Here is a 15,675-nt window from a genome sequence, read left to right on the forward strand (position 1 = left end):
CTTGAAGGGTCATGTTAATGATAGTGTACTTCTAATATTTTTGCTGAGATGAGCCTTAAGGTACAGGCATTTAGTGTAAGGAAATATATCTATCTATCTATATACCCTAGATGTATGTATATAAAGTTACACAAGATGCCTGTACCTTAGAGCTGGTCTCCGTAGAACTATATCTATATATTCATTCAGAGTAGAACTATTCTGCTATGGGTGAAGAGGGAGGCTATATGTAGGGGTCAATGCTAGCTCACAGATTATAAATGCATATACATGTGGCTCACATCCACTGACCCTTAAATCACTGCTCATAATACTCTGGTGCAGCTCTTTCTAGAGGCTAGAATTGTAGCCAAAACCTTTCCCTTGAGATTCTATTTCCTAATTTCCTGACATGTGTTTATGGGGACCAGGAATTGGGCCCAAATATTTTGCAATATAAAGACCATATTTTGCCTTTAAGGCTACGGTCTGTCTTAGGAGCAGTGCAGAGCCCCAAGGGTAGCTTGTGAAGCAAGTATGTCTGAACTAGGTATAATTCCTCAGTGAGCTCTCACTGCACCTGGGAATTGAAAGGAAAGGACTATCCTTTGACAGCTCCACCTTTTCCACCCCTTCTCCACACCCTACTATTTCTGAAGCAATCTCTCTCCCTGGGAGCTAGGGATCAGGGCCTTAGAAAAGCCAATTTACACATAAAAGCAGCAAAGAATCCTGTGGCACTTTACAGACTAACAGACGTTTTGGAGCATGAGCTTTCGTGGGTGAATACCCACTTCTTCAGATGCATGTGGTGGAAATTTCCAGGGGCAGGTATATATATGCTAGCAAGCAAGCTAGAGATAACGAGGTCAGTTCAATCAGGGAGGATGAGGCCCTGTTCTAGCAGTTGAGGTGTGAAAACCAAGAGAGGAGAAACTGGTTCTGTAGTTGGCAAGCCATTCACAGTCTTTGTTCAATCCTGAGCTGATGGTGTCAAATTTGCAGATGAACTGAAGCTCAGCAGTTTCTCTTTGAAGTCTGGTCCTGAAGTTTTTTTTGCTGCAGGATGGCCACCTTAAGGTCTGCAATAGTGTGGCCAGGGAGGTTGAAGTGCTCTCCTACAGGTTTTTGTATATTGCCATTCCTAGTGTCTGATTTGTGTCCATTTATCCCTTTCCGTAGAGACTGTCCAGTTTGGCCAATGTACATAGCAGAGGGGCATTGCTGGCATATGATGGCGTATATTACATTGGTGGATGTGCAGGTGAATGAACCAGTGATGGTGTGGCTGATCTGGTTAGGTCCTGTGATGGTGTCTCTGGTGTAGATATGTGGGCAGAGTTGGCATCGAGGTTTGTTGCATGGATTGGTTCCTGAGCTAGAGTTATTATGGTGCGGTGTGCAGTTACTGGTGAGAATATGTTTCAGGTTGGCAGGTTGTCTGTGGGCAAGGACTGGCCTGCCACCCAAGGCCTGTGAAAGTGTGGGATCATTGTCCAGGATGGGTTGTAGATCCTTGATGATGCGTTGGAGGGGTTTTAGCTGGGGGCTGTATGTGATGGCCAGTGGAGTCCTGTTGGTTTCTTTCTTGGCTTTGTCTTGCAGTAGGAGGCTTCTGGGTACCAGAAAAGTCTGTCCTATCTCGGGGACTCTCTTTCTGCCCTGCCACCCCCACCAACATGATACAGTTCTGTGGCGATCTGGAAGCCTATTTTCAAAATCTCCGACTCAAAGAATACTTCCAGGACAACACTGAACAGTGCACTGATACACAGGTGCCCTCCCACCAACAGCACAAGAAGAAGAACTCCACATGGACTCCTCCTGAGGGTCGAAATGACAGTCTGGACCTATACATTGAATGCTTCCGCCGGCATGCACAGGCAGAAATCGTGGAAGAACAACATCGCTTGCCTCACAACCTAAGTCGTGCAGAACGCAATGCCTCAGAACCCACACACCCTCAGAAACCACCCTGACATTATCATCAAAGAGGCTGGTAAAGGAGGTGCCGTTGTCATCATGAACAGGTCTGACTACCAAAAGGAGGCTGCCAGACAACTCTCCAATACCAAATTCTACTGGCCACTTCCCTCAGATCCCACTGAGGAATACACTAAGAAACTACAGCATCTACTCAGGACACTCTCTACACTAACACCAGAAGAAATCAACATACCCCTAGAGCCCCGACCAGGGTTATTCTATCTACTACCCAAGATCCACAAACCCGGAAATCCTGGACGCCCCATCATCTCGGGCATTGGCACTCTCACTGAAGGACTGTCTGGATATATGGACTCTCTACTCAGACCCTATGCCACCAGCACTCCCAGCTATCTCCGTGACACCACTGATTTCCTGAGGAAACTACAATGCATTGGTCACCTCCCAGAAAACACCATCCTAGCCACCATGGATGTAGAGGCTCTCTACACAAACATCCCACACACAGATGGAATACAAGCTGTCAGGAACACTATCCCTGATGATGCCACAGCACAACTGGCTGCTGAGCTCTGTGCCTTTATACTTACACACAACTATTTCAAATTTGATGACAATATATATCTCCAGATCAGTGGCACTGCTATGGGCACCCGCATGGCCCCACGATATGCCAATATCTTTATGGCCGACCTGGAACAACACTTCCTCAGCTCTCGTCCACTCACACCCCTTCTCTACCTACGCTACATTGATGACATCTTCATCATCTGGACCCATGGGAAGGAGACTCTGGAAAAATTCCACCATGATTTCAACAGCTTCCACCCCACCATCAACCTCAGCCTGGACCAATCTACACGGGAGGTCCACTTTCTTGACACCACGGTGCAAATAAGTGATGGTCACATTAACACCACCCTATATCGAAAACCTACCGAACGCTATGCCTACCTTCATGCCTCCAGCTTCCATCCCGGACACAACACACGGTCCATTGTCTACAGCCAAGCACTGAGGTACAACCGCATCTGCTCTAACCCCTCAGACAGAGACCAACACCTACAAAATCTCCACCAAGCATTCTCAAAACTACAATACCCAAACGAGGAAATAAGGAAACAGATCAACAGAGCTAGACGTGTACCCAGAAGCCTCCTACTGCAAGACAAAGCCAAGAGAGAAACCAACAGGACTCCACTGGCCATCACATACAGCCCCCAGCTAAAACCCCTCCAACGCATCATCAAGGATCTACAACCCATCCTGGACAATGATCCCACACTTTCACAGGCCTTGGGTGGCAGGCCAGTCCTTGCCCACAGACAACCTGCCAACCTGAAACATATTCTCACCAGTAACTGCACACCGCACCATAATAACTCTAGCTCAGGAACCAATCCATGCAACAAACCTCGATGCCAACTCTGCCCACATATCTACACCAGAGACACCATCACAGGACCTAACCAGATCAGCCACACCATCACTGGTTCATTCACCTGCACATCCACCAATGTAATATACGCCATCATATGCCAGCAATGCCCCTCTGCTATGTACATTGGCCAAACTGGACAGTCTCTACGGAAAGGGATAAATGGACACAAATCAGACACTAGGAATGGCAATATACAAAAACCTGTAGGAGAGCACTTCAACCTCCCTGGCCACACTATTGCAGACCTTAAGGTGGCCATCCTGCAGCAAAAAAAACTTCAGGACCAGACTTCAAAGAGAAACTGCTGAGCTTCAGTTCATCTGCAAATTTGACACCATCAGCTCAGGATTGAACAAAGACTGTGAATGGCTTGCCAACTACAGAACCAGTTTCTCCTCTCTTGGTTTTCACACCTCAACTGCTAGGACAGGGCCTCATCCTCCCTGATTGAACTGACTTCGTTATCTCTAGCTTGCTTGCTAGCATATATATACCTGCCCCTGGAAATTTCCACCACATGCATCTGAAGAAGTGGGTATTCACCCATGAAAGCTCATGCTCCAAAACGTCTGTTAATCTATAAGGTGCCACAGGATTCTTTGCTGCTTTTACAGATCCAGACTAACATGGCTACCCCTCTGATACAATTTACACATAAGCAATTTTCCATTTAGGCTGAATTAGCTTTTCATTAAGATTGACTCAGAAGCTTTTAACCATACACATTTAGTGTATGTGCTGCGTGGGCTGCAGACAGTGGTACCTGAACAGTGTTCAACTCCATATACAACACTGGTAGCAAACTCTAACTGCAACAGTGCAGAAAAGGAGATGTAAGCTGATATTGTGTAATTACACTGAAGACAGCAAAGAGAGAATTCCATAATAAGTAATGCTGATTATCTTTTTTCTTTTACTTGTCTCTTAAACACACCTATAACAAAATCTTGTAAGAAGCATTTGTAGAAATTGGTCAAAAATAGTATTTTACAAAGTTCTGCTTTTTAAATCCCAGTAAATCCATTGAAATAGTTTCAGAAATCTAACATGTATTAGAAAGTTTTATAAGAGTAATGGGGAAGTAATCATGTTAAGCCCACCAGGCATTTATGTTATAAGAACAAAATAAAGTGAAAAAAAAGGCCTATGCATTACTCTGTAGAACAGTAGACACAAGGATTATGTATGTCAAGGAAATAAAGGTTTGCCTTGCAGTGCTGAAAAGAAATAAAACATCAGCTGGAATTTGAAGTGGGGCACATTTTCAAGTAAGGTTTGCTTGCTCTTATATTTATCTATCAGAGAAAAGAACTTTGTTAAGTTTAAGGGTACATATCAGTGACTTGAAAGTAAAAATCCTCACAAGAGCATGTAGTTATTTAAAAGCAATCATTAAAAACGCAGAGAATTCAGAGTGAAGGTTGAACTTTGAGGGAGACCAAACATTTGCACCTATGAAAATGCTCAGTGGCAAGGCATCCAAATCACCTTATTTCTGTCCCCATAACAATTCTAGCCTTGCATATCTCTCCCTCTTTGTTCTTTTACCCTTACTTTGTGTGATATGTTAATGATCGATCAAAGACATTTTTTCTAAGTGCTTCATGAAGACTTTGGCTTATAGCTGCACATATCTTGGTAACAGAATAGCCCTGAACAGATTAAGTAAATTGCCACTTACACCCTCCCATCTTCGCGTCATCATCTTCTTCCATAAGGGCTTGAAGAGAGGTATTCAGTCTATGGTTGTGGACATATTAGATTTGAAGAAGACTGCAAGGTTCTTAGCACTGAAATTGTGCATAACAGAGCACTGGTTGAATACATACTGTACATGACTGATGCTGTATGAAGATCCTCATTCACTAAGTTTAGCTCTTTTTATAATAGCATTATAATTTAATGATCTCAGTCTTGGAGTTTTCATGTATAGATACACTCAGTCTGTGTTTAATCACATTTGTATAATAGCTGGCATGTGTATTCTGCAAAATGATGAGCATTCTGGCCTCGATCCAGCAAATCATCTAAGCATGTGCTTAACTTTTGTCCCTTGACTGCTATTTGAAAATTAAGCATGTGCTTATGTGATTTCTGGATAAGAATACTCAGCACTCTGCAAGTTCAAGTCTCTAATGAAAAGGGGAAAAGACTGCCATTAGTATGTTATTTTTAATAAAACAACTATAACATGAATTTTGTCTGTGGATTATGCCTGGCTGTAAAGAAGGTCAAATTAGAAGATAATTAAGAGTAAGGCATGAAACTGCTTATTATGAATGGATAAGGTTCTTTTAGAGTCCCTGGGTTTCTTTTTCCCTCAGGGTGTAGCTATGGAGACAGAGCTAAGATTATGACTTTCCTTTACATTTAACCTTAACTCTGAAATTTTTGGCTTTCTAATGGCTGTTTTTGACAACTACACCATTCCAGTAATATTTTTCTGCTTCAATTACTTAAAGGGACCACAGAATTTAATGCCAATTTAACAAATGAGAGTTGTAAATTAACTACATACTATATAAAAGATAAGGAAGACTCCTGGAATGAAGATCATTTAAAAAAAAAAAACTGGAAGAATTGAAAACTGAGAACTGTTGTGAGAAAATGGGAAGAGAAAAGTCCTGCCTAAGGAATAAATAATAAATGCAGAATTTGTTCACACTCTTCCAGAAATGTTGCCAAAATGACACTGAATTAACAACTCTTTATCTTATTTTCTCTCTCAGCCTGATCTCTTACACAAGAGAGAAAGCCGTCCAAAAACAAGTCTTTATAAAGAGACCTACAAAAAGAATTGAGGAAAAGAAACTCCCTGTACAACTCAAGGGCTTGTTGTTGAAAACCTTGCAGCTCCTATGCGGCTTCCACTACAACTTTAGAGGTCCAGTGTCACTATTTATTGCTATGAAAGTTCCATGCAATCAGTGCATCCATGTAGCGGCACTCCCACTGGATACACCCCTGCTCCCAAACACCACTAGTACTGATGCACAGTACTCCCAAGGATTATTCTTCTGTGATATGCCAAAGAAGTAGAGTCTTTTTGTGTGGCCTCTCCACAGATAACACTTTCATACACCATGTATAACAGACACGGGATACCTCTGCTGCCTTTGAGGCCTTATATGGTTATCACATATTTAAAAACCAACGTATATAGGATCTCTTTGTCTAACTTCTACCAGCACCACCTGAGTGCCTACACAGAGAGACAGAAGAGACAGTTATACTGTTTACAGCAAAATCAGGGTAAACCATAATAAAATATATGGCTCATTTTTTTTTATCTTACACAAAAATACGCATTATCTACTTACTAATACATTCAGGTAGTGGCTTATCCCAGTGACCATTTGGTTGACAGACTAAAACAGAAGATCCAAATAAAAAATGTCCAGGATTGCAGTCATAAAACACCACTGTTCCATAGGTGAAATTTCCATGTTCTATTTTACTTTCTCGTATGGAATTTGCAGGGATTCCAGGATCAGAACAGTTGACCACTAAAAAAAGTGATACATTTGAAACTTATTTTTAGATTACACATGTACAATATGTTGTTTTATAAATAAATTTTTAATAGCTTTATTACTGAGGTCTGGATGCACAAAAGGATTTAGTCACCCATTTGGCACCTAAGTCCCAGTATTGGGATCATTATGATGTGCAAATATTCCATCAAGCCACGCAAGGCACCTAAATTTACTCGATGCCTAAGTTTCCAGAATAAAAGTTTCTTTGGCACCTACACATCCATCTCTGGTCATGTGCAATGCTTCTTCACTCTAGGCATCCGGATGCTTAGATGCTCCCATTTAAATCCTAGAGTGAGTCACAAACCAGGACAAGATGGGCATTTGGCCTAATAAGTCATGCTCAGGGCGTAATCCAGTAGGCATGCTCAGAAGCTGTTTAACAGATTGGGTCCCTTTCAAAATCCAGACAGAGGAGGAGAAGAAGGAGGTGGTGCCCACCTTGTAACCTAGTGATTAAAGCAGAGTCGTATTCTCTCTCTCGTCCAATGACTGTTCCACTATGGATAAATATTTAAATAGTCAATGGACCACAGAGGAGCAGAAAGTGTGAGAATGACCCTGTAGTCCAGTGGTTAGGACATCCACTTGGGAGGTGGAAGGCATGGGGTCCAGTCCTCTTGCCACAATCACTATTTCATCATTTATCTACAGTGGAACAGCTTCAACAGGAAAGATTCAGGGAACCTCACATCGGACTGCCCCACAGATCAGTGGTTAGAGCACTCTCCTAAAAGGTGGGAGACTCCTCTTCAGTTGAACCTGGGTCTTTCACATCCCAGTAAAAACTCTAATCACTGGGATAAACATGATAAGGAAAGCACCACTTCCTCCTCAGCTTCTTGCTAAAACAGTGCCAGGAGAGGGTTCACAGCTGAGAATCATTAGCAGAGCTAGGTATCTCCCGGTCTCCTGGATTTAGGTGCCTATCTCTACAAGAGGGACAGGGCTTAGCACACACCCTTCTGGTTGGCATCTCCCACTGGCTAGCTTAGGCAGGAAGACAGATCTATAGATAGCTGTCTATCTATCTATCTATCTATCTATCTCCACCTTTCACTGAAGGGAGCTTTTGTTAATGATGTGAACAACCTGGTTGGTTCCTTGGGGTCCTCAGCTTCTCCTAGATTAGTACTTTGAAGAAGTAGCTAATAATAATTTTTTTTTCATCTGCATCTGGTTAGGGGGTTGTGACCTTTCTTTCTGGATTCAGAACTCATCATGGCGCTCCATGCTCATCATCTCCAGGACAGATCATTACAATGCAGACTACATGAAGTTACCTCTGAAAGTAATCTATATACTACATGCAGAATTGTACTGCCCACCCTACTTAACTGTGTATATCATTGTATTATACCTGTGGCTCTGGAATACTCTGTAGATTGAAATCCTAGTAATCTATTTCTAGGAACAACACAGGACACTGGTATTCACGTACGCATTTTTCATCCTGGCTGTTTTAGGGCTATTTTACATACCATTAGAAAAGGTGGAATTTGCTGGGTTGTTCTTGCTAACAGCCCTCCAGTAATGACATGCGATGACTGTAAACCAAGCATTTTCATTGTATGGAATAAGACATCTGGAAGCTATTTCTTCTTCTGGCCTGGCTTTATTAACCTTCAAAGCAAAACTTATCTATTCACCCAGGCCTTTCATTTAAGCAGATAAGTGGAGGGGACAGAGTTTTATTTGTAGTCTATAGGGAGTTTCTGGGCTCTGAGCATTTTCTGTTTTGACATCAAGTGTTTTATAGTAACTGTACATGAACATAGAGACTATGATGTATTTACTTTCAATATAATGAAAAAATGTATTAGTGCTACATCACTCATAAATACTGATCATTTACAGCAAACTGCAAAAAGCTCTGGTCATTGTAACAATCAGTATGAGCACTGCTGTGATTTTCTTATAATTGAAATAGGGACCTTTTAGAAGGGGTACAGCACTTTTAAGAATGTTGTAGTGTGCACTGGACATAGGGACAATATGCAAGTTTGCAGGTATTTGAGAGAGTACCAATTTTAAATAGGTATGTGGATTAATGTTATTTTTAATCCTTAAAAATCTCCTGATCAAAGTCATAACTAGAGTTGCTGCACCCTAAAAAGACCAGTATTGATGATCTGATGCACACACTTAGTTCTCTTGTACTTTGTTGTACCCTATGAACAATTTAAGATTTCATGGATGTGTGTAAAGTTTTCATAAATCAATGTGATCGATACATTTATTGAGCCTCTGACCCTTATAGGCAATAACATATAACAGGGAGTATAGTACATTATTGTGGAAATACCAGTACACCAAGATAATGTATTGCTATTGGGCTGAAGACCAAATATACCTATTGCTGTTAATACACAATGCGAGTTTTGTGTTGTGAATAAAATAGAATAATAATGTCTTAACTACAAATAAAACATTTAAAAATAAAGTTCTGTAAATAGTTTTTCACTAGGGCTCAAGGCAGAGTGATAAATCTAATTGGAAGGAAAATGTATTAAGTAAGATGAATATAAACACACTATACAATTTAACATTCTGCATCATCCTAGAACCCAAAGCTTATAGGAAATTTTGGGAAGCCCACATGATGCTGACTCAGCTTCACGATAGCTCTTTGATGCCATTTCTACTTGGATGCAATCAGGATTTCTTGAGAACTACATATTTTCTAAGGGGAGACAATTTTTTAAATCTTCAGAACATATTTCTGTAACCCTCCAGTTCTTGTGTATCAATATACTCATTTCAAAAGACACTACTGTAAAAGCTGTGATCAGTAGCAAAAGGGCTGCTCCAAGAAAACTAGGCTGTATTTTATTGGGAACAGCAGTATATTTATATTAATTGAAAATGAAAAATACAAATAATACATAACACAAAAACAAATAAATCTTAAAATTTCAAGGGCATATTGACATGACAGAAGCTGATGTCGTTTTGCTTTTATGGTCTGATAAAACCAATTGCTATTCAACTGTATATAATACACTGGGACATCTCCTAGCCCCCGAGTTAAGGTTTAATAATATCTTTATATTGGATTTGGAGAATGACTATTTCATTCACATGCATACAGTGCAGCATCAGAGTTATTTTGTTTTAAGATACTGCTTCCTTTATTCCCAATCCATAACAAAATCCAAAACTGAAGGTGTTAATCATTTACTCTCAATGCAACATTTTAGTGCTTCCAAGAATCTTACTAGGCACAGTGATAACTGAAAGTTATCTATACGGGCCAAACTATACATTCAAAGTTGGGCTCTTACATCTATATTTGTCCCCTATTTAAAAGAGCCATGCTTTTCAGATGTGCTGCATGCCCAGCATGTCTCCAGTTAAGTCAATGGAAGTCTGTCTTATGAACAGATTATTTTTATTTAGGTGCCTTATATATGGACTTAGGTGCCTAACCTGGGTGTTTTGTATGGGCATATTGGTATGAAGTGACATTTCATTTGTACAAAGGAAAAACTTCTAAAATTTGCTACATTGAAATCTGGGTTAAAGAAGTAACTTCTATACAATCAATAATACAGTGGAAACATATGAAAATAGGCTTTTAAAAGACATTATCAGTGAGTATAAGACCTCAAATTTAGACTTTATTTTAAAAAGATTTTTATGTTCATAGAAATGTTTTCATGTTTCTATATTAGTTTTAATTTCAATGAAGACCTTTTAAATTCCATCCCCTGAATTTTGCTAATGAATGAGAACCTGAAAATAAAAAGACTAGGAACTAAAATGAAACTGCCCAGTTTAGTCTCATAGTTCAATCTGAGTGAAATGCACACAGCAAACTAACTGTTAGGTGGTGAAAAATAAAATTAGATGTAGAAAATGCGTTCTTTTTAAATACTCTAATTTTCTATTAGTAACTCCCATGATGATTTTTAAACATATATGCTTTGCTTTGACATTGTCCCTTTATTTCTTTTTTCATATTTGTTTTTCATATTCAGAGTAACCTCCAAATCTGTAAACATTTGTAATCATACCTTTACATATTGGTGGTGGATGGCTCCATTGCCTATTAGCCTGACACTGTGCTCTTGTTGGCCCTTGCATGGCATATCCAGTATTACAAGAGAAAGTCACATCATCATTGAAGTTGAAACCATTTCCACTTGTTCTTCCATAAATCGGACTACCAGGATGACCACAGCTAACAGCTAACATCAGGAAAAAATAAGAGTCAAGAGCATGCTGCTGTCACTTATCATAGTTCCATGTAATAGTGATGAGTACTTGGCAGAATTCTAAAGCTCAGAGCATATGAGGTACTGAGTGCCTCTCAAGAGGTATTTAAAGCTGTCAAGTCATTTAATCTTAATGGGAACAGAACACGGTTAGTATCTTTCAGGAGGTGTTGAGCACTTTGTGGGGATCAGGCCCTTATTTTCTAAACATGATAAAAAGGTTACAACGAAAACTGTACCTCAAAATTGTCCTTATTTTTTTTTCTGAATGGCATTTTATCAGTTAGGAACGTATGATGCAAAAGGCTAATCATAAATGATCTGTGCATGGTGTCTAAGCATTCAGCACAGTGCATTTCAAATGGTCATGATCATTAAATCTAAACATGCAGTACTATAGAAATACATTAAAAAAATTATGAATGTCATTAACAATATAACCGATAGACAGAAGAGAAATCAATATTTTTGTCTGCTTCTATTAAGCCATGAATTTACAGTACTGACACTTCTAAAAATCTATTGTAATGTTATGGACAATTGCAGTGTTTAATGGTATGTCTGTCATTGCTACAATCCTTTAGTCAACCTCCTTGCCCTTTTCTGACGTATTCCACTGCACAATTCCACTGTGTTCAACAAAATAGCTTCCATAATTGGTTGTGAAGAAACTATGTTCACCTTCTTTGCTGTTAGCAAAGACCAGGGAGCAATTATTTTTTTTCAGTGTTGCTGCTGATGTTAACCCAGTGATTTGGACATTCCTGTTGAACTATGTCTCATTCCTGCTTTAAAGATTATTGACAAATAAACTTGTTCCCTAATGTCCAATACTTATTTCTATCTTGAACAAAAAGAGTACTGGCATTAATCCACTGCTGAAGGAGTACAAATAGGAACAGAACAATGAAGTGTATGTTTCTGTACTTTATTTATAACTTATTACCATTAACTATAGTAATAAAGTATTACTTTCAGAAACCTCTATCATATGTAGATCAAATGACAAATGAACAATGTAGGTAATGGGATAATAACAGAACTGGTTCCACTGTGATTAGTTGAGGTTTTTATGGCCAGGGCTTTCTATTATAAAGTTCTAGCTATATGAAAAAAGGGTATTGTCAGTAATATTAGTATAATTTCAATACTGTAATATCAATTTAACCCTATTTATGAACCACAATTGGCATTTCCACAATTACTTTTCATATACACACTTATGAAAGGGACAAGCAGTCTCAGAAGGGACCATTCTTAAAAAATAAACAGATAGCAATTTTTTGCATCCTCTCTTTTTTACCATAATCCAAGCTTACTAAAAATAATCTGTTTAAAGAAAAAACTTATTTTTTCTCATATGAGGTAAACTTATGTGACATGTTAGCCCAGTTATACACGAAGACCCTAATTTTCATAACACACCATTGATTAAAAAAGTAATAAAGTCTCAGTGAAAATGAAACAAATTTCTTGATGTGAACATTTCAGTCTTCAGTGCTAACAGTATAATTTGAGATCTAATAACTCTTTCTACTGATCAATTGTAAATACACTTAACATTCAGGTAACATCTTCAAAAGCATTTTCAAAAATGACATAGGCACTTATGCTCCTTAGTCCCACACTGATATTCAGTGAGCCAGTCTCTGAGGGGCCAGTTTTTCAAGGGTATTTAGGGGCCTCAAGATGCAGATGAACATCAAGTGGAATTTTCAAAAGCTGATAAGTGCCTAATTCCTATTAATTTAAATAGGAATTAGGTGCCTAGGCTCTATAGGAGCCTTATCTTTTAAAAATCTGGCCCTAAATCACCTTTGAAAATGGAACTTGGGCACTTGTCCAATAAGCTAATATAAGCAGTACACATATTGCACAAATAAGATATCTTTTTCCATGCTTACTTACGCACACAGGATGGAAGCTGACCAGACCAGTTGTGATCTTGTTGGCATATTCGTACAGAAGAACCAATCAAGCGAAAACCAGGGTTGCACTGGTACACAACTGTGTCTCTGTACCCATAATTCTCTCCAATCACTTGACCATTGACTATGAGATCTGGAACACCACAGTGACCAGCTGCAATTTTCAAATTACAGTAATAAAACCAAAAATTATGATGATTCAAAATACATATGATAATATTTAAAATATCCCTCTAATGAAAAATAATCTACTTCTTTACATTTAAAATGAATATTTTAACAAAGTTTAACGTCTCAATTTCTTTAATTGATTTAATTCAAATAAAAATTTGTAAGCTGATGAAAATGAACAACCAAATACTTCTTTCATACATAAAAAGATCATGCCTAAAAATTAGAAATGCAAATCAATCAAACAAAGAGCTTATGTGATATTTATACTATGAAATTTGCATTCCAGAATTTCAAGCTGAGGCATCTACCCCTTTCAACAACAACAAAAAAGGCTAAATTCTTCACTGGGCAATATGCACACTTAATACCCACAAGAAAAGATTGGTGGATTTTAACTAACATTTTAATTAGAGCCAGTCATAATTCTGAATTTCTGTTCAACTGAAATTGTATAAAAACAACAACAAACAACAACAACCACCCCCTAAAAAAACAATATTTCCCATGGAATGCAAATTCTGAAAAAAATCAATCAAAACCATTTTTCTGATTTTGATTTTTTTGTTATTACTTTATAATTTATAATATAACCAAAGGTTAATAAATTTATAAATAATTTAATTTTGACACAAATATTGAAACATTTTATTTGGATAAGATTGAAACATTCCATTTTTGTCTTACGGATTTTTTTTTTTAATTTTCTAAATGGGGTTTTATCTAAATCAACAAGTTCCCAGAGAAAGTTTTGATGTTGACAAAACAGCATTTGCCAGTGGAAAAAACATTTGACCTGAAAATTTTCACCATCTCTACTTTTAATTGATAAATACTGGAGATACAAAATCCCACCTGTCTTTTTTCTCTTATCTAGTTTTCTCTCTCTTTTTTCTTTTCTTTCATTGGTTCACTGTTTTCTTTTAGACTGAGTTTTCTTATATTTAGACATCTGGTTGGCAATAATTAAAAATAGCTGAGAGAGAATCTTTAGATAGTATAGCTGCCACACTTATTAAGTGTCTACTAAGCATGTGTGAAATGTGATTTTTCAAAGGCTCATAGCTTGACCAAATTTGGGTGAATTTTCATGGGAATAGAAAAGGCACATCGCTGAAACCACTGTAAACTCCCTGCCCCATTTCTAATTCCAAACCATGGGGGAGCTGAAACTTCTTAATGTAATGTCTATAAGAATTTATTAACATGAACACAACCATGTGTTTTACCTCATTTTCTTCTTGGAAATGGCTGGCTTTGCTAAAACTTTCCAAAAAGAAATAAAATCCCTGACATGGAAATTTCAGCCTGAATGAATACAGTTTTACAAAGTTATAAGTAACTGAAAATGGAGTCTTATAATGGAAACCACTGTTGGACTTTAATCATAGGCATTGCTGCCAGTGCCACTTATAACACAGTACAGGGACTTATTATCAAACTGAGATACACTATAATTTCATCCCTTAAGTACACCATGTATGCTTTAGAAATATTCTCTCTTTCCTTAAACATAGTTGAAGGAATTACAAATGTATCCACATGTACAATAAATATGAGCAAATTCTAGTTATCTATGCTCTTTAATTAAAGGTTCTGTACTAAAATATGAGTTGGTCAGCAAATGCCCTGTTACTGGCATAAAAAAAGGAAGATAGTTACTTTCTACTTTACTAATGACTATACTGGGTGAACCTCACATTAGTGTCTCCCTCCTTGACCATGCAGCCATAAGACAGCAACAATCCTGAATTTGTACCTTATAAGGTGCAAATTCATGTCCCCCTATGGCAAGGATGACAGTGGGAATAAACTATATGTGACAGGTATTAGCCAGGTTGCTTAAAACACTACTGGAAGGTGCTCAGATGGTATGGTGATGAGGAATTGAATATGGAATTGATTAGAACAAGTATTCAGATAGTAAAGATGCATCTCAGAGGCTGCACCACCTGTATAATGCAGTACAAAACTCACTAAAAGGAAAGATAAGGCCAGGCAAGAGGTATAGACAATTTATTAGCCAGTGCAGTATTGCCAGCTCCAAGTATTCGAAAATAATGAGTCAGGCCCCACAAAATCACAAGGTTGCTTAAAAATCATGAGGATTTTTAAAATGTTCCATTTTGGATTCTATTTATTTGCTATATGGTTTCAGAGTCCGCAGATTCGGACAATCACAGCTCCCACTGGCCACGATTTGCCATTCCAGTCCAAGAGGGGCTGTGGGAAGCAGCGTGGGACAAGGGATGTGCTGGCTGTCACTTCCTGCAGCCCTCATTGGCCTGGAATGGCAAACTGTGGACAGTGGGAGCTGCAATCAGCTGAAGTTGCGGATGCTGCAGGTAAACAAACCATCCCAGACCGCCAGTGGATTTCCCTGATGGGCCACGTGCCAAAGGTTGCTGATTCCTGCTATAGGGCTTCAGAAGTGAAAGGATCTAGGTTCACAGCTA

General features: G+C 38.6%; 1 protein-coding gene across 4 annotated transcripts in view; it reads right to left on the reverse strand.

The window, feature by feature from the left end:
- Window positions 1-15,675, reverse strand: part of CSMD3 (CUB and Sushi multiple domains 3) — a 1,198,342-nt gene that overhangs the window by 76,911 nt on the left and 1,105,756 nt on the right. For all 4 annotated transcript variants that reach the window (XM_050940462.1, XM_050940461.1, XM_050940464.1 and 1 more), the window contains 3 exons: window positions 13,029-13,202; window positions 10,920-11,093; window positions 6,688-6,873 (listed from right to left, as the gene is read on the reverse strand). In XM_050940462.1, coding sequence (XP_050796419.1) covers window positions 6,688-6,873; window positions 10,920-11,093; window positions 13,029-13,202 — 534 coding nt within the window. The remainder of the gene's footprint in view (window positions 1-6,687; window positions 6,874-10,919; window positions 11,094-13,028; window positions 13,203-15,675) is intronic.

Source organism: Gopherus flavomarginatus, chromosome 2, assembly GCF_025201925.1.
Source record: "Gopherus flavomarginatus isolate rGopFla2 chromosome 2, rGopFla2.mat.asm, whole genome shotgun sequence".
Lineage (NCBI taxonomy): Eukaryota > Metazoa > Chordata > Testudines > Testudinidae > Gopherus > Gopherus flavomarginatus.